The 27120-nt window shown below is 49.4% G+C and overlaps 2 protein-coding genes across 6 annotated transcripts in view; both read left to right on the forward strand.

Moving 5' to 3' along the window:
* The first annotated feature begins 2316 nt into the window (after window positions 1-2316).
* Window positions 2317-15969, forward strand: gsr (glutathione reductase). 4 transcript variants are annotated; one of them, XM_061047495.1, is made up of 14 exons: window positions 2317-2497; window positions 3246-3386; window positions 3746-3917; window positions 5134-5160; window positions 5244-5332; window positions 9694-9763; window positions 9838-9985; window positions 10068-10122; window positions 10205-10304; window positions 10894-11148; window positions 12814-12925; window positions 13121-13252; window positions 13344-13477; window positions 15450-15969. In XM_061047495.1, the coding sequence occupies exons 2-14, from the start codon at window positions 3325-3327 to the stop codon at window positions 15597-15599; spliced, it is 1506 nt and encodes a 501-aa protein (XP_060903478.1). In that variant the 5' UTR covers window positions 2317-2497; window positions 3246-3324; the 3' UTR covers window positions 15600-15969. The 4 variants fall into 4 exon arrangements, with proteins under 4 accessions (XP_060903478.1, XP_060903479.1, XP_060903477.1 ...); XM_061047496.1 differs by lacking the exon at window positions 3246-3386; XM_061047494.1 differs by lacking the exon at window positions 2317-2497 and having other exon boundaries at window positions 2552-3386.
* A 773-nt stretch (window positions 15970-16742) lies between these two features.
* Window positions 16743-27120, forward strand: part of slc30a9 (solute carrier family 30 member 9) — a 12966-nt gene continuing 2588 nt past the window's right edge. Inside the window, exons 1-13 of one of the 2 annotated variants that reach the window (XM_061047514.1) lie at window positions 16743-16797; window positions 17371-17569; window positions 20456-20632; window positions 20697-20744; window positions 20834-20933; window positions 21312-21404; window positions 21503-21585; window positions 22129-22187; window positions 23102-23169; window positions 23789-23947; window positions 26648-26783; window positions 26863-26902; window positions 26976-27047. In XM_061047514.1, coding sequence (XP_060903497.1) covers window positions 17461-17569; window positions 20456-20632; window positions 20697-20744; window positions 20834-20933; window positions 21312-21404; window positions 21503-21585; window positions 22129-22187; window positions 23102-23169; window positions 23789-23947; window positions 26648-26783; window positions 26863-26902; window positions 26976-27047 — 1144 coding nt within the window. In that variant the 5' untranslated portion in view covers window positions 16743-16797; window positions 17371-17460. Of the gene's footprint in view, window positions 16805-17370; window positions 17570-20455; window positions 20633-20696; window positions 20745-20833; window positions 20934-21311; window positions 21405-21502; window positions 21586-22128; window positions 22188-23101; window positions 23170-23788; window positions 23948-26647; window positions 26784-26862; window positions 26903-26975; window positions 27048-27120 lie in introns of both variants that reach the window. The other variant, XM_061047513.1, reaches the window with a different exon arrangement.

The raw sequence follows: 27120 nt of genomic DNA on the forward strand, positions 1-27120 counted from the left end.
GTGGATTTTTCTGAACCCCTAACCCCCAAAACAGACTGCGTTTTATATTCCAGATTTTACTGTAAAGTCCTCCTGTGTGTCTGTTATCACGTCCACACAGCAGAACCTCCTGAAGTTTCTCAGTCTGAGCGTCATGAACACAAACATCTGAATGTTTCTCTCTTCACTCAGAGTTTCTCCTCCAGCCTCCTCGTATTTATTCTGCAGAAAGTCAGAGTGAGCTGATGTGAGAACGCAGCAGGATATAATCAGGAGAATTCACCTGGAGCCAGTGGGAGGAGCCAGTGGGAGGGGGTGGTGACCTTTATTCCCTGTGATCGCTGCATGACTGTCTGCACGCCACCTCTACCATCTCCGTGCTCTAATCAACCTGCTGCTGCATGTTTCCTGTTCTCCAGTTTGTTCTTCTCCTCTCTTTAGTTCACTTTGAGATTCTCTTCAACTACACGCAGTCCGGGATGTGGTCCTGTAGTCCGGGATGTGGTCCTGTAGTCCGGGATGTGGTCCTGTAGTCTGGGATGTGGTCCTGTAGTCCGGGATGTGGTCCTGTAGTCTGGGATGTGGTACTGTAGTCCGGGATGTGGTCCTGTAGTCTGGGATGTGGTACTGTAGTCCGGGATGTGGTCCTGTAGTCCGGGATGTGGTACTGTAGTCCGGGATGTGGTCCTGTAGTCCGGGATGTGGTCCTGTAGTCCGGGATGTGTTACTGTAGTCCGGGATGTGGTCCTGTAGTCCGGGATGTGGTCCTGTAGTCCGGGATGTGTTACTGTAGTCCGGGATGTGGTCCTGTAGTCCGGGATGTGTTACTGTAGTCCGGGATGTGTTACTGCAGTCTGGGATGTGGTCCTGTAGTCCGGGATGTGTTACTGTAGTCCGGGATGTGTTACTGCAGTCTGGGATGTGGTCCTGTAGTCCGGGATGTGTTACTGTAGTCCGGGATGTGGTCCTGCAGTCCGGGATGTGTTACTGCAGTCCGGGATGTGGTCCTGTAGTCCGGGATGTGGTCCTGTAGTCCGGGATGTGGTCCTGCAGTCCGGGATGTGGTCCTGCAGTCCGGGATGTGGTCCTGTAGTCCGGGATGTGGTCCTGTAGTCCGGGATGTGTTACTGTAGTCCGGGATGTGGTCCTGTAGTCCGGGATGTGGTCCTGTAGTCCGGGATGTGGTCCTGTAGTCTGGGATGTGTTACTGCAGTCTGGGATGTGGTCCTGTAGTCTGGGATGTGTTACTGCAGTCTGGGATGTGGTCCTGTAGTCTGGGATGTGGTCCTGTAGTCCGGGATGTGTTACTGCAGTCTGGGATGTGTTACTGCAGTCTGGGATGTGGTCCTGTAGTCTGGGATGTGGTCCTGTAGTCCGGGATGTGGTCCTGTAGTCTGGGATGTGGTCCTGTAGTCCGGGATGTGTTACTGCAGTCTGGGATGTGGTCCTGTAGTCTGGGATGTGGTCCTGTAGTCTGGGATGTGTTACTGCAGTCTGGGATGTGGTCCTGTAGTCCGGGATGTGTTACTGCAGTCTGGGATGTGGTCCTGTAGTCCGGGATGTGGTCCTGTAGTCCGGGATGTGGTCCTGTAGTCCGGGATGTGGTACTGTAGTCCGGGATGTGGTACTGTAGTCCGGGATGTGTTACTGTAGTCTGGGATGTGGTCCTGTAGTCCGGGATGTGGTCCTGTAGTCTGGGATGTGGTCCTGTAGTCCGGGATGTGGTCCTGTAGTCCGGGATGTGGTCCTGTAGTCCGGGATGTGGTCCTGTAGTCCGGGATGTGGTCCTGTAGTCCGGGATGTGGTCCTGTAGTCCGGGATGTGTTCCGTTAAACACAAGGAAAAAAGGCCACAGCGAGAGGAGAGGAGAGGAGGGGGAGAGGAGAGGGGGGGCAGAGACGGTTTATCTAAACAAAACAGACAAAGTCAAACACACGTACCGTATTCACGAGTTGTGCAGCAGGTTTTTAGTCCGTTGTGAGTTTTAATGTCAATAAATCCTTTTTAAACTGAACGTTGTTTGCACGGTCAGCCGAGCCGAGCTTAGTGTTAGCAATCTGCAGCTAGCTAAAACGACCCGTGAAAAGGCTGCTGTCGCCTTCAAAATAAGAGCCTGCTCAGTTAGTTCTCCCTCTTTGTCGATTAAACTCTCTGTCTATTTATTGTGAATACAGTAATTATGTATCTATTGTTTACATTAAACTGGTCTGATATTGGTAGTGGTAGCTACAGAACATGACTCGTGTATGTTTTCAAGAGTTAGGTCTTAATCTGAAAGTCTTAACCGGAAGCTTGAATTTTTCTATTTATTTTTATTTTGACACGCTCAACAGTGACCGCCCACTTCTTCAGCAGCTCTGGTACCGGAAGTGAATTTACGGTTCAAATCTTTACAGAAAGTCGTTAAATCAGAACTTTTAATCCTGGAAACAAACCAACCCACGACCAAAACACTCGTGACCGTGAAACATCTGACTCAGCACTAAGACGACTTCTTAAAACAAGAAAAAAGGCAACGGTACAAGACTGTGTACATCTTCTTTTTTTTCATGAGTGAAGGAACTACACATCCCACAATGCATTGCTATTCAAACAAACTAGTTTTAGTGAACTTCTCTCTTAACGTACACGGACCTTCTTTATGTTAGTGTTTATAACGTTATTAATAATGTTGGAGTTTATTTTTTATATTATCTTGAACTTTGATCTTTAGTGGAAGCCGCCGAGCGCTAGCTCGCGGGGACAGTACGCATTTCCATGGTAACAGCGAACTCCACCAACCAGAGACGTCGCTGTGAAACTAGGATTGTGGGTAGTGTAGTTCTTTTTTTTAATAGCAGAAATCGTGAATAAACCGTGTTTTTCTTAAAACGAGATTGATATTTCACGTACTTGTGTCAACACGAGCATATACCATAGTGTCACGCTCACGTAGTTTTAGATGGTTATGACGTCATGGCTAATAATCAAATCCACTATGGAGAAAAACAACGGGGGTCTTACTCCTGGGGTTACACTGTGTGGAGCAAGAACACGAGGGAATCTCATATTTCATGTGATTATTATTGATTTGTTAGGAACAAAATGATGTGACTTGACAAACCACTTTTAAACTTGTGAGTGTAGCTCGGTCAGAAACAGACTCCATTATTAGTACGAGTGGAAAGTCAGTGGGTCATTTAGGCACCCACGCTAGTGTTAGTGGGCTGTGAGTTCATCCAGTGACACAGGAAGTGGTTTACAGCTTTAGTATTTCGTTAATGAAGTTTAACCCAACCACAGGTGAGCACCGACTGACAGGCTGAAAAGAGACCGAGGTGTGTAATGTCCTAAAGAGATGAAAACATGCTGTTCACACGGATCTGCAGGCTGCTTCATGCTGTACCAGCATCACAGACTTCATCCAGGTGAGTAACACAAACTGCTGAAGAGCTCACATTATTGTCAACATGTGAACATTTTAACACCTTTAAATTCTTGAGTCCAGTCTCATATTTATTCCTTTTCGCTGCTCTCATTCACCTGTTATTGTAACCGCCATACTGTAGCTGTGTGAGGATCACCATAACTATTGTGAAAACAGTTTCTGGGATTTGCACACCATTGTTGCAGTTCACAATGACACAGCATTGGCTTTCACTTGACCCTCCCATTCGCCGTTTGTCGGACACACACGCCTGCCTGCGAGCTTCCTGGTTATGGCAGTATTAAGCCAAGCCTCCTGCTGTCTGATCCGCAGAAAGCAACTTTTCTCGTCTTTTCGCAGACACGCAGTGATCCGCAGAAGCATGGCTTCAGGCCCGACTTCCACAGAAACCACCCGGTTCGACTTCCTGGTGATCGGCGGGGGGTCTGGAGGTCTGGCCGGGGCTCGGAGGGCGTCGGAGCTCGGTGCAGCCACCGCAGTCATCGAGAGTCACAAACTCGGAGGTACCTGCGTGAGTAAAACTACAACCCCCCCCCTCCCACTGTTATCCTCCCGACCTCTGTCACCGTCCTGTCCTCTCTGCAGCCTCATCACGCATGTCGGTGTCCAGGTTCACTGCGAAGCCTCCGGACTCCTTTTGTGGACCGGTTCTTTTTTGTGTGTTTACAACAAACGTTGGAAATGTAGAGCGTCTGTGCGGATGTGCACAGCTGTGATGGACAGGTGTTATCCTCACCTTCTGTACTTTAAACCTTTTAGTAGGATGTTGTTTTAGAAGTTTCAAATGATCAGTGATGTTAACAGGCAGGCACAGAACTGTTGTTAGAAATGAGGAAGTAAGAATAAAGTTACAAAATGATCATGAAATGAAAGACTGGATCAGCTATCTGTATTTAGCTCAACACAGCTGTTATAGTGATTCTCAACATGTGGGTCGGGACTCTAAAGAGGGTCGCGGAGCAGTTTTCACTGGGTCTTGAATGTGTGCCTGGAAGAAAAAAAGTATTTGAAGCTTTTTAAATGTTTTTTGTTTTGTTTTATTTTTGAGAGAGCGAGAGAGCGAGGGAGCGGGTATGGCATGCAGGTAAGGACCCACAGGTCAGATTTGAACACCTGTGGTCCACTTATGGGACTGTAGCCTCTGTACATGGGGCGTGCAAACTAACCGCTGGTCCCCTGGTGCCCCGTCACATTCTTTGTACCGTCTGAGATCCAAACTTGAACAATCCTTTATTTGTAGTTCAATGACTCTTGAGTGGTTGATAAATATTTAGAGTTTTTATTGGGTCCTGAGGATGGACGAGCTGACCCCGGCGATGTCCCATCAGGCTACACCTGAAGACCAGGAGGGTCCATGTGGTCGAGCAGGAAGTATTGTGTTGTCACTTCCTGGTTAGTTCACATGAACACAGCGTAGGTGTTGAAAGTTGCAGCGCTGGTTTGACTACAAGGTAGATTATGTAAGTTCTTAGTGGTGGGGGGGGCCATGATGAAGGCGGGGGGGGGGGCATGATGAAGGCGGGGGGCACATGAACACAGACTGATGTTTAAAAATGTTTCTTCTGTCTGAGACGATTATCAGAAGTTTGCAGCTTTCCTCTGTTACTCTTTGGCGTCGATGGCGTTCTGACCTCTGAGGCGTTTTCTCTCTAACTTGAGCCGTGCTTGAATCTTATTGGTCCAGCTTTCATTCAGCTAATGTGCTCTGTGTGTGTGTTTCTCTTTAGGTCAATGTCGGCTGTGTCCCCAAGAAGGTACCGTCTTCTTTTGTTTACGTTTCTAAGAGGCGTCATGGTGTCACATTCCGCCCGTCTCTGACCCGTGTCTCTCCTCGCAGGTCATGTGGAACGCTGCGGTGCACGCCGAGTATCTCCACGATCACGCTGATTACGGCTATGACGTGGAGAGTGTGCGCTTCAGTTGGGAGTAAGTATCACAAACAGAGTGTGAAACGCTCCGTGTTGAAACCTGACACTTCCTGAAAACTCAGCCGGATCACTTCTCCTCCGTCTGTCTCGTCTTTAGTCCCTCCTCCACCTTCAGTCCTCTTCTCCTCCGTCCGCCTCGTCTTTAGTCCCTCCTCCACCTTCAGTCCTCTTCTCCTCCGTCTGTCTCGTCTTTAGTCCCTCCTCCACCTTCAGTCCTCTTCTCCTCCGTCCGCCTCGTCTTTAGTCCCTCCTCCACCTTCAGTCCTCTTCTCCTCCGTCCGCCTCGTCTTTAGTCCCTCCTCCACCTTCAGTCCTCTTCTCCTCCGTCCGTCTCGTCTTTAGTCCCTCCTCCACCTTCAGTCCTTTTCTCCTCCGTCTGTCTCATCTTTAGTCCCTCCTCCACCTTCAGTCCTTTTCTCCTCCGTCTGTCTCGTCTTTAGTCCCTCCTCCACCTTCAGTCCTTTTCTCCTCCGTCTGTCTCGTCTTTAGTCCCTCCTCCACCTTCAGTCCTCTTCTCCTCCGTCTGTCTCGTCTTTAGTCCCTCCTCCACCTTCAGTCCTTTTCTCCTCCGTCCGTCTCGTCTTTAGTCCCTCCTCCACCTTCAGTCCTCTTCTCCTCCGTCCGTCTCGTCTTTAGTCCCTCCTCCACCTTCTGTCCTCTTCTCCTCCGTCTGCCTCGTCTTTAGTCCCTCCTCCACCTTCAGTCTTCTTCTCCTCTGTCTGCCTCGTCTTTAGTCCCTCCTCCACCTTCAGTCCTCTTCTCCTCCGTCTGTCTCATCTTTAGTCCCTCCTCCACCTTCAGTCCTCTTCTCCTCCGTCTCGTCTTTAGTCCCTCCTCCACCTTCAGTCCTCTTCTCGTCCATCCGCCTAGTCTTTAGTCCCTCCTCCACCTTCAGTCCTCTTCTCCTCCGTCTGTCTCGTCTTTAGTCCCTCCTCCACCTTCAGTCCTCTTCTCCTCCGTCTGTCTCGTCTTTAGTCCCTCCTCCACCTTCAGTCCTCTTCTCCTCCGTCTGTCTCATCTTTAGTCCCTCCTCCACCTTCAGTCCTCTTCTCCTCCGTCTCGTCTTTAGTCCCTCCTCCACCTTCAGTCCTCTTCTCCTCTGTCTGCCTCGTCTTTAGTCCCTCCTCCACCTTCAGTCCTCTTCTCCTCCGTCTGTCTCATCTTTAGTCCCTCCTCCACCTTCAGTCCTCTTCTCCTCCGTCTCGTCTTTAGTCCCTCCTCCACCTTCAGTCCTCTTCTCGTCCATCCGCCTAGTCTTTAGTCCCTCCTCCACCTTCAGTCCTCTTCTCCTCCGTCTGTCTCGTCTTTAGTCCCTCCTCCACCTTCAGTCCTCTTCTCCTCCGTCTGTCTCGTCTTTAGTCCCTCCTCCACCTTCAGTCCTCTTCTCCTCCGTCTGTCTCATCTTTAGTCCCTCCTCCACCTTCAGTCCTCTTCTCCTCCGTCTGTCTCGTCTTTAGTCCCTCCTCCACCTTAAGTCCTCTTCTCCTCCGTCCGTCTCGTCTTTAGTCCCTCCTCCACCTTCAGTCCTCTTCTCCTCCGTCTCGTCTTTAGTCCCTCCTCCACCTTCAGTCCTCTTCTCCTCCGTCCGTCTCGTCTTTAGTCCCTCCTCCACCTTCAGTCCTCTTCTCCTCCGTCTGTCTCGTCTTTAGTCCCTCCTCCACCTTCAGTCCTCTTCTCCTCCGTCCGCCTCGTCTTTAGTCCCTCCTCCACCTTCAGTCCTCTTCTCCTCCGTCCGCCTCGTCTTTAGTCCCTCCTCCACCTTCAGTCCTCTTCTCCTCCGTCCGCCTCGTCTTTAGTCCCTCCTCCACCTTCAGTCCTCTTCTCCTCCGTCTGTCTCATCTTTAGTCCCTCCTCCACCTTCAGTCCTCTTCTCCTCCGTCTCGTCTTTAGTCCCTCCTCCACCTTCAGTCCTCTTATCCTCCGTCTGTCTCGTCTTTAGTCTCTCCTCCACCTTCAGTCCTCTTCTCCTCCGTCCATCTCGTCTTTAGTCCCTCCTCCACCTTCAGTCCTCTTCTCCTCCGTCTCGTCTTTAGTCCCTCCTCCACCTTCAGTCCTCTTCTCCTCCATCCGCCTAGTCTTTAGTCCCTCCTCCACCTTCAGTCCTCTTCTCCTCCGTCTGTCTCATCTTTAGTCCCTCCTCCACCTTCAGTCCTCTTCTCCTCCGTCTGTCTCGTCTTTAGTCCCTCCTCCACCTTAAGTCCTCTTCTCCTCCGTCCGTCTCGTCTTTAGTCCCTCCTCCACCTTCAGTCCTCTTCTCCTCCGTCCGTCTCGTCTTTAGTCCCTCCTCCACCTTCAGTCCTCTTCTCCTCCGTCCGTCTCGTCTTTAGTCCCTCCTCCACCTTCAGTCCTCTTCTCCTCCGTCTCGTCTTTAGTCCCTCCTCCACCTTCAGTCCTCTTCTCCTCCGTCTCGTCTTTAGTCCCTCCTCCACCTTCAGTCCTCTTCTCCTCTGTCTGTCTCGTCTTTAGTCCCTCCTCCACCTTCAGTCCTCTTCTCCTCCGTCCGTCTCGTCTTTAGTCCCTCCTCCACCTTCAGTCCTCTTCTCCTCCGTCTCGTCTTTAGTCCCTCCTCCACCTTCAGTCCTCTTCTCCTCCGTCTCGTCTTTAGTCCCTCCTCCACCTTCAGTCCTCTTCTCCTCTGTCTGTCTCGTCTTTAGTCCCTCCTCCACCTTCAGTCCTCTTCTCCTCCGTCCGCCTCGTCTTTAGTCCCTCCTCCACCCTCAGTCCTCTTCTCCTCCGTCCGCCTAGTCTTTAGTCCCTCCTCCACCTTCAGTCCTCTTCTCCTCCGTCCGCCTAGTCTTTAGTCCCTCCTCCACCTTCCGTCCTCTTCTCCTCCGTCCGCCTAGTCTTTAGTCCCTCCTCCACCTTCAGTCCTCTTCTCCTCCGTCCGCCTCGTCTTTAGTCTCTCCTCCACCTTCAGTCCTCTTCTCCTCCGTCCGCCTAGTCTTTAGTCCCTCCTCCACCTTCAGTCCTCTTCTCCTCCGTCCGCCTAGTCTTTAGTCCCTCCTCCACCTTCAGTCCTCTTCTCCTCCGTCTCGTCTTTAGTCCCTCCTCCACCTTCAGTCCTCTTCTCCTCCGTCCGCCTAGTCTTTAGTCCCTCCTCCACCTTCAGTCCTCTTCTCCTCCGTCTGCCTCGTCTTTAGTCCCTCCTCCACCTTCAGTCCTCTTCTCCTCCGTCTGCCTAGTCTTTAGTCCCTCCTCCACCTTCAGTCCTCTTCTCCTCCGTCCGCCTAGTCTTTAGTCCCTCCTCCACCTTCAGTCCTCTTCTCCTCCGTCTGCCTCGTCTTTAGTCCCTCCTCCACCTTCAGTCCTCTTCTCCTCCGTCCGCCTAGTCTTTAGTCCCTCCTCCACCTTCAGTCCTCTTCTCCTCCGTCTGCCTCGTCTTTAGTCCCTCCTCCACCTTCAGTCCTCTTCTCCTCCGTCTGCCTAGTCTTTAGTCCCTCCTCCACCTTCAATCCTCTTCTCCTCCGTCCGCCTCGTCTTTAGCCCCTCCTCCACCTTCAGTCGGCGTGTTTGTTGGCTGTGGTGCGTTCAAGGTCACAGTTGAGATAAGGCAGGAGTGTCTGTCTGCAACATGAGGAAGTCCATTAATCTCCAATGTTCATCGGGGCGTCGAGGCGGCGTTGAGGTGTGGCTGCATGAATGGAACTCATTGTTCTATAAACAGAGAGTTAACATCGTGGACCAATCAGCTGTTAGCAGGGTTTTGTTTACATTTATTGGAATACTGATAAGTGTGTGTGTGTGTGTGTGTCTTTATGGAGCTATTATTGTGGCAAAACTATTTGAATATGTGTACACAGATCCACAAAAGCGTAAACTAATCTGCAAATATGAAGATCAATTTCAAAATATTTATTTATTTATTAATGGCAGTGAACTTTTTCAGCTGTAAATCCTGAAAATACTCATAATACAAACTTATGTTATGAGGAGCGTGTTTATAGATGCTTCATCTTCTCACTGAGCTGGATCTAATGGTGCTGGTTCCCAGTTTGAAGTGGGTTTGTAGTCTGCAGCTCGTGTTACGTTTTAGGGATGTTGTGATGAGACGGTGAAAAGTGAGACACAGGAGGAAGTGAAGCATCGTGTCTCTGAGCTGTGGGAACAATGGGCCAAGCAGACGGTAACAAAAGAACTGCTTGGTTTAATTCCACAGAACTTCCTCTGGACGAGTCTTCTTTCCAAGTCGGTTTAAATCGACCTTCTGTTATGTTACCTTATGTTAAAGCCAAAGAACTAGGGCGACGACCGCTCACTGACGGTGGACGGTCTCCTTGGTGTGTCGGGATCTTAAATCTGAACGTCAGAACCTGATCTTCTGTTTTACGAGCTCTCCTTCGTCCTTTCTTGTTTCTGCAGAACGCTGAAGGCCAAACGAGACGCGTACGTCGGTCACCTCAATCGCATTTACCGAAACAACCTGGACAAAGTAAGTTCACCTCGACCTCCTCTTTGATGTTTGACCTCTAAACAGTCATAAAGAAAACCTCTGCTCCTTCTCAGGCGAAAATCCAAACCATCCAAGGCCACGCCCGCTTCACCAACGACCCCGAGCCCACTGTGGAGGTCAACGGCAGGAAGTACACGGCGCCTCACATCCTCATCGCCACCGGAGGGCAGCCGTCTGTTCTGAGTGAAGATGAAGTTCCAGGTCAGACATGTTAGTGACGCCATCAGGCTCCTCCCATTGTTTTGATTTCATCCTTTAACGTTTCCTCGCTTTTATCGTTCAGGGGCCAATCTGGGCGTGACCAGCGATGGATTCTTCGAGCTGGAAACTCTGCCAAAGTAAGCGGACAATCAAAGCTCCTGAGTGTTTGGAGCATGTGTGTGAGGTTCTGTGATTTAAAGGCATTTTGTCCCCTAACAGGCGCAGCGTGATCGTGGGGGCGGGGTATATCGCCGTGGAGTTGGCGGGTATCCTGTCCACCCTGGGGTCCAAAACGTCCCTGATCATCCGGCAGACTGGAGTGAGACACACACTGAAGCTCAGCGTCTGATACATGAGGGTTTAAAAAGAGAGTGACCTCTAAACATAGATAAACATAATTTACTAAATTTTCATAATTTTGTTCATTTTAAAAATGCATGTTTTATATATAGAATTTTGCACGGACTTGCTCCTCCTCCTTTGAAGGACTTTATAAAGCTGAAGTCTGCCAGTGGGATCGGCACCAGGGCCACAGCCCGAGGAGACTGTGAGGCCCCATACAGATGCACTACATTCAGACAAACTGTTCTGTCAGTCAAAGGAACTAAATATTGGAATATTCTCCCACTCACACTAAGAGACTCACAAACATATGCAACCTTCAAAACACACCTCAAACAAGTCTGTGACCACCTTTAACCTCTATTATTGTCTTGTGTCACTTGTGCCTTTGTATTTGTATTTTATTTTTATTTGTCTTTCTCTGTTACCTGCCTAGGGACAACAGATGGAAACTAGCACTTCTGCTATAATCTGGCATTTTTACAGCTGTAATTGTTACAGCTGTTCATTAATATGCACTGTCCCTAACAAATGAATAAATAAACGCCCCCTCCTCCCCTCTGCAGGTGCTGAGGAACTTCGACAGCCTCATCAGCGCTAACTGCACCAAAGAGCTACAGAACTCAGGCGTGGACCTGTGGAAGAACTCACAGGTGAAGTCTGTGTGTAAAACGGACAAAGGGCTGGAGGTGACGCTGGTCACCAAAGACCCCGAGAAGAAGAACGACGAGGAGAAGGTCAGAACCATCCAAGAGGTGGACTGTCTCCTCTGGGCCATCGGGCGGCAGCCCAATACCTCAGGACTGAACATCGGGGAGATGGTAAAGTAAACAATTTAGTGCTTTCACACCTGCAGAGAGAAACTCAGGAAAATATTTACAGGAGCATGTGTGAACGCCGACACATTATTCACTCAGACTGTTGCCCTGATCGGAGCGCCATTTCAAGTCATGTGCGAACAGATCAGGAGGAGGGTCATGTGTGAACAGATCAGGAGGAGCGTCATGTGTGAACAGATCAGGAGGAGCGTCATGTGTGAACAGATCAGGAGGAGCGTCATGTGCGAACAGATCAGGAGGAGCGTCATGTGCGAACAGATCAGGAGGAGGGTCATGTGTGAACAGATCAGGAGGAGCGTCATGTGTGAACAGATCAGGAGGAGCGTCATGTGTGAACAGATCAGGAGGAGCGTCATGTGTGAACAGATCAGGAGGAGCGTCATGTGTGAACAGATCAGGAGGAGGGTCATGTGTGAACAGATCAGGAGGAGCGTCATGTGTGAACAGGTCAGGAGGAGCGTCATGTGTGAACAGATCAGGAGGAGCGTCATGTGTGAACAGATCAGGAGGAGCGTCATGTGTGAACAGATCAGGAGGAGGGTCATGTGTGAACAGGTCAGGAGGAGGGTCATGTGTGAACAGATCAGGGGTCAGGAGGAACGTCATGTGTGAACAGGTCAGGAGGAGGGTCATGTGTGAACAGGTCAGGAGGAGCGTCATGTGTGAACAGGTCAGGAGGAGGGTCATGTGTGAACAGATCAGGGGTCAGGAGGAGGGTCATGTGTGAACAGATCAGGAGGAGGGTCATGTGTGAACAGATCAGGGGTCAGGAGGAGGGTCATGTGTGAACAGGTCAGGAGGAGGGTCATGTGTGAACAGGTCAGGAGGAGCGTCATGTGTGAACAGATCAGGGGTCAGGAGGAGGGTCATGTGTGAACAGATCAGGAGGAGGGTCATGTGTGAACAGGTCAGGAGGAGGGTCATGTGTGAACAGATCAGGGGTCAGGAGGAGCGTCATGTGTGAACAGATCAGGAGGAGGGTCATGTGTGAACAGATCAGGGGTCAGGAGGAGCGTCATGTGTGAACAGGTCAGGAGGCGCGTCATGTGTGAACAGGTCAGGAGGAGGGTCATGTGTGAACAGATCAGGAGGAGCGTCATGTGTGAACAGATCAGGAGGAGCGTCATGTGTGAACAGATCAGGGGTCAGGAGGAGGGTCATGTGTGAACAGATCAGGAGGAGGGTCATGTGTGAACAGATCAGGGGTCAGGAGGAGGGTCATGTGTGAACAGATCAGGAGGAGCGTCATGTGTGAACAGATCAGGGGTCAGGAGGAGGGTCATGTGTGAACAGATCAGGAGGAGCGTCATGTGTGAACAGGTCAGGAGGAGCATCATGTGTGAACAGATCAGGAGGAGCGTCATGTGTGAACAGATCAGGAGGAGCGTCATGTGTGAACAGATCAGGAGGAGCATCATGTGTGAACAGATCAGGAGGAGCGTCATGTGTGAACAGATCAGGAGGATGTTTGTGATAATAAATCAGATCCCAAACAGGTGTTAAAAAGAAACAGGCTCAGGCTCATCGATAGAAGAAAGGGTTCACAGCTCTGTTCAGGAAGTTCATTTTTTCTGGAGTAAGTCAAAGGATTGTTAGGAAATAAAACCATCAAGAGAAAACTGTAAATGTGTCTGTGTGTGTGTTCAGGGTGTGGACACAGACGAGAAAGGACAGATCATCGTGGACGAGTTTCAGAACACGAGCCGACCAGGGATCTACGCCGTCGGGGACGTTTGTGGCAGAGCTCTTCTTACACCTGGTACGAGTCTCATGTTCATGGGGGGGGGGGGGGGGGGGGGGGGGACAGAGCTCTGCAATGTTTGAATTTGGACTGCAGTACTGATTTTAAACACTAGGTGTGAGAGGTACATCATCTGAATCTTTAAATACAATCGTGCAGTTCTTGTTCCTTCACTCTAACTGAACTCTGACCTCCTGTGGTTTGTTTGGGTAGTTGCCATAGCAGCAGGCAGGAAGCTGGCGCACAGACTGTTTGAGGGCAAGAAGGACTCCAAGCTGGACTACTCCTGCATCCCCACGGTGGTCTTCAGCCACCCCCCCATTGGAACCGTGGGTCTCACAGAGGGTTGGTAACGCTCTCTAAATCAGAACCTTCCAGTGAGTGGCGTTTGCTTTGCCTTTTAGCCTGTATCTGTTTGCTTCACCTTTATGCACAGAGGAGGCCATCAAGTCTCGAGGGAAGGAGAACGTGAAGACCTACAGGACGTCTTTCACGCCCATGTATCACGCCATCACCAGCAGGAAGAGTCAGTGCGTCATGAAGCTGGTGTGTGTGGGCAAAGAGGAGAAGGTATGAGTACAGCTGCTCAAACACACTGAAGCTGTTTACACACCTGCACCTCACAGCGGGGGAGGGGTTCTCATGGTTTATTATCTGGTGATATGTTGATCGTGGGGGAGGTCGCTGCTCGTCTCAACAGAAACACTTTGTATGAGCTTCTTAGAGACCGGGCAGGTTCATTCAGGGCGCATTCGCCCAGTTTTTCAATCAAACGAGAATCCTTTCATACAGATCAAACGCCATTCAAAGTTCTTTACAGTGACTTAAAGAAACAGAAGCAGAGAGAGAGCGCTCCTTCAGAGACAGGTCCACAGATCTGAACCGCACACCGTGGACCAGAGTCTGGAGGTCGGCCTGGTCGCTGGACAGGTGCCAGGTGGCGTGCGTGCATGCGTGCAGCATGTCTCTCAATAGCCGAGTGTAAACCAGAATTTCCCTTCAGGGTGAATAAAGAAATCCTGCAGGTTCTTTATTTCTCTTTCTCTGGATGTTCAACAAAGATTTCTCTTGTTAGACATGTTGACACAAGTCGATGAAAACCTGCTGAAGGTAGATCAAAGCCACGCCCTCTCTCTGTCTCTCTCTGTCTCTCTCTCTGTCTCTCTCTCTCTCTCTGTCTCTCTCTCTCTGTCTCTCTCTCTCTCTCTCTGTCTCTATCTCTCTTCTCTCTCTGTCTCTCTCTGTCTCTCTCTCTCTTCTCTCTCTGTCTCTCTCTGTCTCTCTCTCTCTTCTCTCTCTGTCTCTCTCTCTCTCTCTCTCTGTCTCTCTCTCTTCTCTCTCTGTCTCTGTCTCTCTCTCTTCTCTCTCTGTCTCTGTCTCTCTCTCTGTCTCTCTCTCCTCTCTCTGTCTCTCTCTCTTCTCTCTCTCTGTCTCTCTGTCTCTCTCGTCTCTCTCTGTCTCTGTCTCTGTCTCTCTCTCTGTCTCTCTTCTCTCTCTCTGTCTCTCTCTCTCTGCTCTCTCTCTCTCTCTTCTCTCTCTCTGTCTCTCTCTGTCTCGCTCTCTTCTCTCTCTCTGTCTCTCTCTCTCTTCTCTCTCTGTCTCTGTCTCTCTCTCTGTCTCTCTCTCCTCTCTCTGTCTCTCTCTCCTCTCTCTGTCTCTCTCTCTGTCTCTCTCTGTCTCTCTCTCTGTCTCTCTCTCTCTTCTCTCTCTGTCTCTGTCTCTCTCTCTGTCTCTCTCTCCTCTCTCTGTCTCTCTCTGTCTCTCTCTCCTCTCTGTCTCTCTCTGTCTCTGTCTCTCTCTCTGTCTCTCTCTCCTCTCTGTCTCTCTCTGTCTCTCTCTCTGTCTCTCTCTTCTCTCTCTGTCTTCTCTCTCTCTGTCTCTGTCTCTCTCTCTGTCTCTCTCTGTCTCGCTCTCTTCTCTCTCTCTGTCTCTCTCTCTCTTCTTTCTCTGTCTCTGTCTCTCTCTCTGTCTCTCTCTCCTCTCTCTGTCTCTCTCTGTCTCTCTCTCTGTCTCTCTCTCTGTCTCTCTGTCTCTCTCTTCTCTCTCTGTCTTCTCTCTCTCTGTCTCTGTCTCTCTGTCTCTCTCTGTCTCTCTCTGTCTCTCTCTCTGTCTCTCTCTTCTCTCTCTGTCTTCTCTCTCTCTGTCTCTGTCTCTCTCTCTCTGTCTCTCTCCTCTGTCTCTGTCTCTCTGTCTCTCTCTCTGTCTCTCTTCTCTCTCTCTGTCTCTGTCTCTGTCTCTCTCTCTGTCTCTCTCTCCTCTCTCTGTCTCTCTCTCTGTCTCTCTGTCTCTCTCTTCTCTCTCTGTCTTCTCTCTCTCTTCTCTCTCTGTCTTCTCTCTCTCTGTCTCTGTCTCTCTCTCTCTGTCTCTCTCTCTGTCTCTCTCCTCTGTCTCTCTCTCTCTCTCTCTGTCTCTCTCTCTGTCTCTCTTCTCTCTCTCTGTCTCTGTCTCTGTCTCTCTCTCTGTCTCCCTCTCTGTCTCTCCTCTAATAGATCACAAACGTCTGACGCTGTTTTTCTAAACTTGGCTCCTCCTCCTCCTCCAGGTGGTCGGCCTCCACATGCAGGGTCTGGGCTGTGATGAGATGCTGCAGGGCTTCTCCGTGGCCATCAAGATGGGCGCCACCAAAGCAGACTTTGACAAGACTGTGGCCATCCACCCCACCTCGTCTGAGGAGTTTGTGACCATGCGCTAACCCCGCCCCCTCCTCAGTCTTCACACGCCCGGCAGACCGGCGGCAGACAGGGACACGGCCGCGCCTCCGCCCCGCTCCAGCTTGACGACTTGCTTTCTGAATCTCATTTAGTGACCTCCTCTGTGCCAGTGTTTCCTGTACTGTGGGTCTTGATTTCTGACTGAATCATCAATGATGGAAGTGATTGATCTGCAGGTTCTTTTTGTGGCGTGATTGCTCAGAGTGTCCTCGTCTCCGTGTTCGTCTGTCTTTTGTTGGATTATTATCCCGAACACTGCTTCTCCTTCAGGCACCATATTAACTACCTTAAGGTCCTAACATAGAAACTGTACTGTCCTAAGATTCAATAAACCTGCAGAGTCTTTTCTTACGCCGTGTCCTGACTCCTCCCCCTCACTCTGTGAAGGAGAGCTTTCATTTCCACAGTTATTTATTATGTGGAGAATACATGTAGTACCCCTCGGAGTCCACTAGAGGGAGCTGTGTTCCCCCTGGTTTCAGTTTGAACCCCAGACGACAGTGAGACGTTCCCATCGTAACCATGGAGACGGCTGACTTCATGGATTAAATCATTAAAGTCAGACTCAAAGCCAGGTACTTTTCACTCAGCTTCATATCATACAAGAAGGAACAAATATATTTAAAATACAAAACATATACACACAGGAACATACAACAACCATAAATATATCATTTCAAAATGAAAGGACAAAATGTCGCTAAATGATAAACAATAAAAAACATGTAAATAAATTCAATGACAATACAGAGCTTCTGAAGTCATAAAAAAATACATTATCTGTCTATATATATATACAGTGTAATAAACAAGTGAGTCAACATGTTGGTAACTAAGTGCACTGATCTGTCAAAAGATACTGGAGAGGGGACAAGAACAAAATAAATAGTTGAAGTCTTCTGGAAATAGTCCACAACATGAGCAGTTTGTATGAATCTCTCAGAGAGCCCACAGCAGGTACTCAGACGGGAAATGACCTTGTTTGTGAGTCAGTTCAAAAAGTATCGCGATAAAGGTTGACATAACATTTAAACACTTAACATACTATCGCGAGAAGACAGCGGACGTCACCACGTGTCAGAGGTCACGTGTGTGTGTTTGTAGCGGAGGTTCTGTCATTCTGCTCAGAGGTTCTCGACATGGATCCAGATTATGCAGAACAGAAGTCTCCATAGAAAGGTACTGTCTTTTCAGAATGACGTCACCTGGATGTACTCCCCTGTGGGTCTCTGTTAGTTATCAGTTTATTAAAATGTCACGCGGCGCTTGTTACTTAACGGCGGATAACGCTGTTAGCATATGATGCTAGCTAGTTAGCTCAGCTCTTAGTGGTGTTATGCTGCCTTCACGTGCTCCTTGGAAAAAACGGACTTCCCATTTGTACATTCCTAACGACGACATAGTCGCGTTCAAGTTCTCTGAATGAAAAAATAGAGCGAGCTTCAGGTAAATGACGAATACATATTTATTACCGACTATTGTTGACACTCTTTCTAATCTTCAGTCCTATTTTCCCTCCTCATTCTGACATTTGGAGGCCATTCAGAACTCGTTAATACGGTAGATCCGATATTTTCAGAAGCTCATGAAGGCAGCATTAGCCGCGTTAGCAGCATTAGCCATGTTAGCATGTTAGCCGGCCGGCAGTAAAGTCAGGTGATATTAACCAATGACAGGCAGCCCTGTGAACGTTAACCACGAGCTCTGTGGATCCTCTGTGTTCATGCTGATGTGTTCTGGTGAATCTGTCAGACCTGGTCCCTGTATCGGTCTGACAGCTAGTCTCTGACTCCTCACAGCTACTTCCTGCACAGAACCGATCCGAGCCGAGCTACCGCCAGGATGTTCCCGAGCCTGGCCCACAGACCATGGCACGTCTTCTGCAGGGTCTCCATGCAGCACAGGGCCCCCCTGTCTCAACGGACCCCGAGGTTCCCCCAGCCGACCTACGGTAGGAGCACATCATCACTTTACCCTCACATCACTTTACCCTCACATCACTTTACTCTCACATCCCGGGACATCACTTTACCCTCACATCACTTTACCGTCACATCACTTTACCCTCACATCACTTTACCGTCACATCACTTTACCCTCACATCACTTTACCCTCACACCACTTTACCCTCACATCCCGGGACATCACTTTACCGTCACACCACTTTACCCTCACACCACTTTACCGTCACACCACTTTACCCTCACATCACTTTACCCTCACACCCCGGGACATCACTTTACCCTCACATCACTTTACCCTCACATCACTTTACCGTCACATCACTTTACCCTCACACCCTGGGACATCACTTTACCCTCACATCACTTTACCCTCACACCACTTTACCCTCACATCACTTTACCCTCACATCCCGGGACATCACTTTACCCTCACACCACTTTACCCTCACACCACTTTACCCTCACATCACTTTACCCTCACACCACTTTACCCTCACATCACTTTACTCTCACATCCCGGGACATCACTTTACCCTCACATCACTTTACTCTCACATCCCGGGACATCACTTTACCCTCACATCACTTTACCCTCACATCACTTTACCCTCACACCACTTTACCCTCACATCACTTTACTCTCACATCCCGGGACATCACTTTACCGTCACACCACTTTACCCTCACACCACTTTACCCTCACATCACTTTACCCTCACATCCCGGGACATCACTTTACCGTCACACCACTTTACCCTCACATCACTTTACCCTCACATCCCGGGACATCACTTTACCGTCACACCACTTTACCCTCACATCACTTTACACTCACACCCCGGGACATCACTTTACCCTCACATCACTTTACCCTCACATCACTTTACCCTCACACCCCGGGACATCACTTTACCCTCACACCACTTTACCCTCACACCCCGGGACATCACTTTACCCTCACATCACTTTACCCTCACACCACTTTACCCTCACACCCCGGGACATCACTTTACCCTCACATCACTTTACCCTCACACCACTTTACCCTCACATCACTTTACCCTCACATCACTTTACCCTCACACCCCGGGACATCACTTTACCCTCACATCACTTTACCCTCACATCACTTTACCGTCACATCACTTTACCCTCACACCCCGGGACATCACTTTACCCTCACATCACTTTACCCTCACACCCTGGGACATCACTTTACTGATTGTGGAAAAGTTTAAGTCTATTTTAACTCACAAAGTGAAACTTTCATATATTCTGGTTTAAGCCCTCAGAGGCGATGTGAGGTTCAGAGATTTAGTTGTTTGGGTTGCACTGGTTCTTTTGCTGTCAGTGATTTGTTGTTGTCGTTGTTGTTTCCCTGGGTTGCTTTGTTGAGGTGGTTTGTTCTTGTGTTTTTCTGCATTGTTTTTATAAATGTTTCTGACATGTCTGTGGCACCACATCGTTTTTTTTAGGCAAATTGAAAATGCAAAAAGCTGTTTTGCATTTTGCACGTCATCGTCAGATAGTAGATAGCATCATCAGGATTTGAACCCGCCTCTCATAGATCAGTGGTACCAGTGCAGGATGTAAATGAGTATGCTCACATTATTACAGTTCTCAGACACACTTTGAATCACAAATGAATTATATAGTTGTTGTGTTTTTGTCTTTATTGGAGAGACAGGACAGTGGATAGAGTTGGAAATCAGGGAGAGAGAGGGGAAAAGAGCCACAGGTCGGACTCGAACCTGGGCCGCCCGCTTGGAGCACTATAGCTGGGGTGCACGCTCTAACCCCTGAATTATTTAGTTTTATAAACTTTATTAATCCCTGAGGGGAAATTCTTGTTTGCACGCTGTTATTGAGAGACGTGCATTAACGGGGTGGCTACACAGGGGGCGCTCATGTGCTGGGAGGGGCACCTGGGCAGGACTTAGTGACCTGGCCCCTCTCCAGTAACCGGTCCGTACCGGGACTTGAACCCAGGTCCCTACAGACTGAGCGGTGGCCCGACCAGCTGACATGTTTCCACATTAAGGAGAGAGAAAGGGTTAATGATAATAATAATAATAATGAATTAGCGGCCCACTTTAGCCGCTCCTCTCATAAAGTCTGGCCACGCCCCCTGTGCTTCAGCGGCTAGATATTTGAAGTTTGGGGTTCAGGTCAGAAGTCCAGCGTGAAGTTTCAGGTGTTTTGGGGTGTTGGTCAACGCAGTCGTAAACGTCGACCAGGACGAAGTTTCACTTTTTGAAATGAAGTTTTGTCTCCCCCTGTCCCCCCGTCTCCTTCCTGTCCCCCCGTCTCCTTCCTGTCTCCCCGTCTCCTTCCTGTCCCCCTGTCTCCCCCGTCTCCTTCCTGTCTCCCCCGTTTCCTTCCTGTCTCCCTCGTCTCCTTCCTGTCCCCCTGTCTCCCCCGTCTCCTTCCTGTCTCCCCTGTCTCCTTCCTGTCTCCCTCGTCTCCTTCCTGTCCCCCCGTCTCCTTCCTGTCCCCCCGTCTCCTTCCTGTCTCCCCCGTCTCCTTCCTGTCTCCCTCGTCTCCTTCCTGTCTCCCTCGTCTCCTTCCTGTCTGTCCTCCTCCTTCCTGTCTCCCCCCGTCTCCTTCCTGTCCCCCTCCTCCTTCCTGTCTCCCTCGTCTCCTTCCTGTCCCTCCCTGTCTCCTTCCTGTCCCCCTCCTCCTTCCTGTCTCCCTCGTCTCCTTCCTGTCCCTCCCTGTCTCCTTCCTGTCTCCCTCGTCTCCTTCCTGTCCCTCCCTGTCTCCTTCCTGTCTCCCTCGTCTCCTTCCTGTCCCTCCCTGTCTCCTTCCTGTCTCCCACCCGTCTAAGTCTCTTGATGTCTCTCGGGGTAACATGTGTCCTGGTGTTGAACAGGTTGTCAGAGTGGAGGGATTCACAGTCTGTGGTTCAGCTTCCCAGACTGTCGCGTCACGGCGCTGGCGCTCGGTAAGGTTCACTTCTACTCGACGTCGGGGAGCGGTAAAGACGGTCCTCCAACACCTGCAGCAGGTGAAGCTCCGTCAGCAGAGAAGGTGTTGTCTGCTGCAGCAGGTGAGTTTACCTGTGTTTCTCATGTCTGAACATCCAGCAGCATCTAAACTCTCCTCTCTGATAGGCTCCTCCCCTAAAGGCCTGACTAAAGCCGAGACCATCCATGTGAAAGGTAAACGTTTCCTCGTGCTTCACGTTGATGACACTTTTTAAAAACGATGCTCGCTTCACGCCTCGTGTCATCGTGTGTTTCTGTTGCAGTTCGTGCGGTCCTGAAGAAACGAGAATACGGAGCCAAATACACTCAGAACAACTTCATCACGGCGGTCCGAGCCATGAACGAGTTCTGCCTTAAACCCAGGTGAGTGTCTGTTACCTCGCCATGTTCAGACCGCTGTTTCCCAGACGCCATGTGTACGGTCAGTCTGAATGTTGGGGGGGGGAGGGGGGGGTGAAGTTGATGAGTAGACGTGCTGTTGTGATTAAGTGATTGTCCGCCTCACGTCGTTCATCACATGACTCTCTAACATCTCCCTCCTGTATCCCCCCACCTCCCCCCCCCCCCCCCCCCGTCCCGTCCCGTCCCCCCCCATCCCGTCTCCCCCCCCCCGTCTCCCCCCCCGTCCCCCCATCCCGTCTCCCCGTCTCCCCCCCCCCCGTCTCCCCCCACCGTCTCTCCCCCCGTCCCGTCCCGTCTCTCCCCCCCCCCCCCACCGTCTCTCCCCGTCTTTCTTCACAGTGACCTCGAGCAGCTTCGTAAGATCAGACGGCGGAGCCCCCACGACGACACGGAGGCTTTCACCGTGTTTCTGCGCTCCGACGTGGAGGCCAAGTGAGTTCACTGCATCACCATGACAACCATCAAACCCCCCCCCCCCCCCCCCCCCCGACATGTTTCTTTAACCTGCGTTTCTCTCTCTGTGACATCAGAGCCATCGACGTCTGGGGGAGCCACGAAGCTTTGGCCCGAGAGAGAAACCTCAGGAAGGAGGTGGAGAAGGAATACCAAGAGAGTAAGTCCCCGTCCCCCCCCACCCACCCCCTTAATCCTAACCATACCCCCCCACCCCTAAATACTAACCCTAACAGCCCCCCCCCCACCCCCCTAACCCTAACCATACCCCCCTAACCCTAACAACCCCCCCACCCCTAAATACTAACCCTAACAGCCCCCCCCCCACCCCCCTAACCCTAACCATACCCCCCTAACCCTAACAACCCCCCCACCCCTAAATACTAACCCTAACAGCCCCCCCCACCCCCCTAACCCTAACCATACCCCCCTAATACTAACAACCCCCCCCCACCCCCCTAACCCTAACCATACCCCCCTAATACTAACCCTAACAACCCCCCCACCCCCCTAAATACTAACCCTAACAAACCCCCCCCACCCCCCTAAATACTAACCCTAACAAACCCCCCCCCCCCCCCCCCCACCCCCCTAATACTAACCCTAACAACCCCCCCCCCACCCCTAAACCTGAGACAGACTGGCTGTATGAAGTCAAACATTCTGAATATGTGCTGAGTGTCACTTCCTGTTTCCTCTGCAGATATTTTCCGGAACCAGCAGCTGCTGAAGGAATACAAAGACTTCTGGGGAAACACCAAGGTGAGCACTTCTTCTGACCACGATACGCCGTTCCTCCTGACCGCGATACGCCGTTCCTCCTGACCGCGATACGCCGTTCCTCCTGACCGCGATACGCCGTTCCTCCTGACCGCGATACGCCGTTCCTCCTGAGACGTTTTTCCTCCATGACGAGTTCAGAGGACCTTTAAGTCGTGATGCGTCTTCATGGCACCCCCCCCCCCTTTATGGTCACAGAGTTGAGATGTTTTTCCACAATTCATTTTGTCCACCTTCAAAATAAAAGCACCACACTTAATTTTGTCCACCTTCAAAATAAAAGCACCACACTTAATTTTGTCCACCTTCAAAATAAAAGCACCACACTTCAGTTTGTCCACGTTCAAAATAAAAGCACCACACATCAGTTTGTCCACCTTCAAAATAAAAGCACCACACTTAATTTTGTCCACCTTCAAAATAAAAGCACCACACTTAATTTTGTCCACCTTCAAAGTAAAAGCACCACACGTCAGTTTGTCCACCTTCAAAATAAAAGCACCACACTTAATTTTGTCCACCTTCAAAATAAAAGCACCACATGTTGTGATGTTAACAAGGATAAACGGGGGGCGCCAGATGGCCTCGCGGTTATGTCTCACGCCCCATGTACGGAGGCTGTAGTCCTCGTTGGAGTGCAGAGAAGTAAATATTTACCGCTGTGTGGACAGTGAGCGTTCGATCGTGCACGATTCAACACTCCCCCGATATCTTACGCTGGCGTGCTGTTGGGACATGGCGTGACACTGCGCTGCACGTCCTGGTGAATTCTTTACTGGATGTAAAGCGTCACCATGCAGCATCAGTAACTGTCTGAAAACAAAGTAACATCTGACTCTGTTTGAAATTCTTTTTCAGACTCTAATAAAAACATTGTGTTCTTTTTCTCCCTGAAGCCTCGATCAGGGCAGAGGGCCACTTTTCTCCAGGGGCCGGGGAAGGTGGTGATGGTCGCTATCTGCATGTAAGGCTTCCCCCTCCCTCATCTTCACATTAAAAAGCTGCAGCACACAGTGGGAGATGTTAGTGAACAGATAGAGTCTCTCCTGCTGCAGAGATCCAGAGAGTCGATGTTCAGAGTCTCACATGAGGCCGCTCTATTGGATTAGGATGATTGTGTTAGAGGACATGTGCAGTCACATGAACAGCAGAGCGTTTCCTTCAGTAACCACTCACACACATTATCAATTAAGATCACGTTGAGTATCTGAACTGAGAGTCTAGTTTAGTCTAAGCTAACTTCAGAAAGACTTTTTAAACTCTCTTAAAGATGATAAAGTTTGTTTTCTCACTACTCCTCACTAAGTTCAACACTTTAATGCATCACGCTCCCACGAACACATTCACACCTTTCTAACACACGACCTGAATATAAAAAATCATTTAAATGTATTTTGTCTGTATCTTTGCTTATGTTTTGATATTTTGTCCGTTTTATTTTATTTATTTTTGTGTCTTTGTTTATTTGTTCTCGCTTTAGTTGTCATGTCGATATATTCTTGTTTCATTTTGTTCACCTTATCACCAATAAAAAAAATAAAAAGTTGAAAATGTTTCACCTCATATTTTTCTTGTGTCTTCAGCAACGGGCTGAACTTCTTCTTCAAGCTGCTGGCGTGGGTCTACACGGGCTCAGCCAGCATGTTCTCAGAGGCCATCCACTCTCTGGCCGACACCTGCAACCAGGCTCTGCTCGCACTCGGGATCAGCCAGTCGGTCCGCAACCCTGACGCCGTGCACCCGTAAGAACCACCTACACACACACACACACACACATCAGTGTTTAATGTGCAGCTTGATGTCTGTAAACACACAGAAGAAGAAGAAGACTAATCTGTAAACAAAACTCTGAAGGTGTTTTTCAGGCTTCTGAGATTCTCCTGACCTGGTTGTGTTCACACATGAAGCTCCTCCCCCTTTCAGGAGTTTATTAAAGAGTTTATTGTGAAAGCAGCTTTTTTTTTTTGGTCAGGGTCTTTTTATTTTCATTTTCAACATTATATCACAGGAACAAAATGACCGATAACAGAACAGGAGAAAAACAACAACAACAAAAAAACAAATTAAAATGAATCCTCACCCCCCCCAGAAACCACACACACACACACACACACATAAATGTTGGGGTTGTATCAAGTCAACTTTGGTTATATTCTTTAATAATTATTTCTAATTATTAATAATATAAATAAAATATCATCAAACTATGTTTAATCTCGTTTTGGGACACCACCCTGTACTCAGGGAAATATAACCAAAATATCACTCAAATCAGTCTCAGATTAGTTACTTAATTACTAATATTATTAATAATTAATAACTATATTTAATAAATTGAAGGCGTGAAATCCGTACACAAAGCCCTTGCACCCAGCTTATATCACAATGCAAATACAACCAGTAATCACAAACAACTGCTCTCTTAAATTATAACAGAATTTATTTAAACAAAGCAACATCAATCCAAAATCAATGAACTTAATCCAACAAATAACTATTATAAACTAATCTAAGCAAACAAACATTACCAAGCAAGGCTTGTGGAAGGTGTGTGTATGCGTGTGTGCGTGTGTGCGTGCGTGCGTGCGTGCGTGCGTGCGTGCGTGCGTGTGTGTGTGTGAGAGAGAGAGAGAGGGGGGGGGGGAAGAAGAAAAGGGGGCGATAACTTTGTACCCACGTGATCGCTCACGATGGCGCACCTAACAAAGACCTGGGTGTATGCGTGCGTGTGTGTGTGTGTGTGTGTGAGAGAGAGAGGGGGGGGGAGATTACTCCGTCCCACGTGGTCGCCTCTCCGATGGCGCACACCTAACAAAGACCTAATGTGGCCTTAATGTCTGAAAGAGATCGAGTTCGGCCCTACACGATCTGTGTCTCTGAGACGTCTGGATGGCCGCGAGTGTATAAATCTCTCTCTTTGTCTGTGTGTGTGTGTGTGTGTGTGTGTGTGTGTGTGTGTGTGTGTGTGTGTGTGTGAATGGCCTATGTGCGTAATGGCGCGGTGGTGGAGTTAGTCTCCTGATGTACGTCTACCCGAGAATATGTGTGTGTTAGAAAGAGGGGAGGAAATGGGAGGAAAAGAGGATAAAAGAGGAGCGTAGAGGAAGAGAGAAATGCGTGTCTGAAGAGGCCGGATCACAGTCTGAATCCCGCACCACAACTCGGAGTAATTCCCTTCATTCACAGAAACAAACCAATGGCCGAATTCAAGTTAATACGGCTTACACTGGCCTTTCTGATCAGAAGAGTAATACCTGGTTATAACGCTGTTACGCTAAACACATATAGGACGCAGCGGTCTGAAACAACAACAAGAGTTTTGAACAGGTAAAACTCAGGACGCGACGGTCCAACAAAGATAAAAATTACAGTTTCTGCTTCAATCAATCAATTGTTAAAAACACTCTCTAAAGCTAATTCTGCCCAGACCTAATTAAGCCTCACTTGTGAATCGCTTTGCCTGCGAGCGGTGAAGGAAAAAGGAGTCCGGTGATAAAACAGATCTTCTGTCCGTCCTGGTGTAGAGGCGTCTGATGGCGGCGAGGGTCCCTTACGGCAAGAGCGGCTTCGTTGGTTCTCCGTCGAGGGGAAAGATGTCCGTTGATGTCCTTTCGTGCAGGACGGAATAAGACCGTTATCTTTCTGATTAACTGTTATAGTCTGACGCTCTCCGAGAAACTGAGATGCGTTCACTGGACAATCCGAGCTCGGAATTTGGAACACTGCCGGCCGCGGATTACCTGCGCGCCAAAACTTAAAACAAAGGAAGATTGTTGCAGGAAACAGGAGGTGAGCTTTGGTCTCCCAGCACTTCAAGTCAGCGCGTGTAAAGAGAGTGAACGAGGGGAGTCTCAGAGTTTTATCACCTGGCCGCCTTCCTGTGGGGTCTCCCTCAGGTTCTGGTCCCCCCTTTACGTCACACGTAGGTGTGAAGTACCGCAGGGAATTCTGGGATAAAGAGTCCTTTTAGGCCTCTTTGTGATCTCAGTAAATAACTCAAAGGCCCAAGTCCATGGTTTGACTGTCCTAAGCCTGCGTGGCCCAACATAAACATTGTACATAGCCAGAAATTCATAAAAGGTGAATAAATAATACATATAGAAATAAATCACAGAAGAAAACAAAAGGTCCCATTATGCTTTGTTGTCAGCCTCCATCTCCACAATGATTAAGAAGGTTGTCAGATATTATGAAATGTCATAATAGACTCTCTGATAGTGTGTCTCATTTTCTCTAATTTAAGATGACTTCTTTGATCCAATGACTGTATGTTGGTGGGATAGGGGTCTTTCCATTTAAACAGTTTCAGTCTCCTGGCTAGGAGAGTAGAAAAGAGGGGCCTCTACAGGGGCCACACCAAAGAGTGAAATAAACGGAGATGTTCGAACTGTTTCCCTAAATATCTTAGAGAAAGTGTGAAGCAGCTTTGAATGTGTTTCCAGGTACGGCTTCTCCAACATGCGCTACATCGCCTCGCTCATCAGCGGCGTGGGGATCTTCATGATGGGAGCTGGCCTCTCCTGGTACCATGGCATCATGGGACTGCTGCACCCTGAACCCATGGAGTCTCTGTTGTGGGTGAGTGTGCGTCGCCTCCTTTCTGTAACTCAGGTGGTGTTTAAAGGTCGATGCTGATTGGCCGTGTGCTCTCTCTTAGGCGTACTGTATTCTAGCGGGTTCTCTGGTGTCTGAAGGAGGTGAGTTACTAAACATCTCTGATTTCAAACTAATAGTTTTCATCGTGTTCTGAACGTTCTTCTTCTCTCTCAGCCACGCTACTCGTAGCCATCAACGAGATCAAGAAGAGCGCCCGGCAGCAGGAAGTGTCTTTTTATGAATACGGTATGAACTGAAGCGGGACGCCTGATTGGACGCAGAAACCTTCTCCTGAAGCGTTCAGTCCTGATCATGTCTT

Source organism: Labrus mixtus, chromosome 10 (assembly GCF_963584025.1).
Source record: "Labrus mixtus chromosome 10, fLabMix1.1, whole genome shotgun sequence".
Taxonomy (NCBI): domain Eukaryota; kingdom Metazoa; phylum Chordata; class Actinopteri; order Labriformes; family Labridae; genus Labrus; species Labrus mixtus.

Coding starts and splice junctions, on each gene's coding strand:
- gsr (XM_061047493.1), top strand. CDS start 3,678: ATGGCAGTATTAAGCCAAGCCTCCTGCTGTCTGATCCGCAGAAAGCAA. Junction 3,918..5,133: donor ACAAACTCGGAGGTACCTGC/GTGAGTAAAACT, acceptor GTTTCTCTTTAG/GTCAATGTCGGCTGTGTCCC. Junction 10,305..10,893: donor TGATCATCCGGCAGACTGGA/GTGAGACACACA, acceptor TCCCCTCTGCAG/GTGCTGAGGAACTTCGACAG.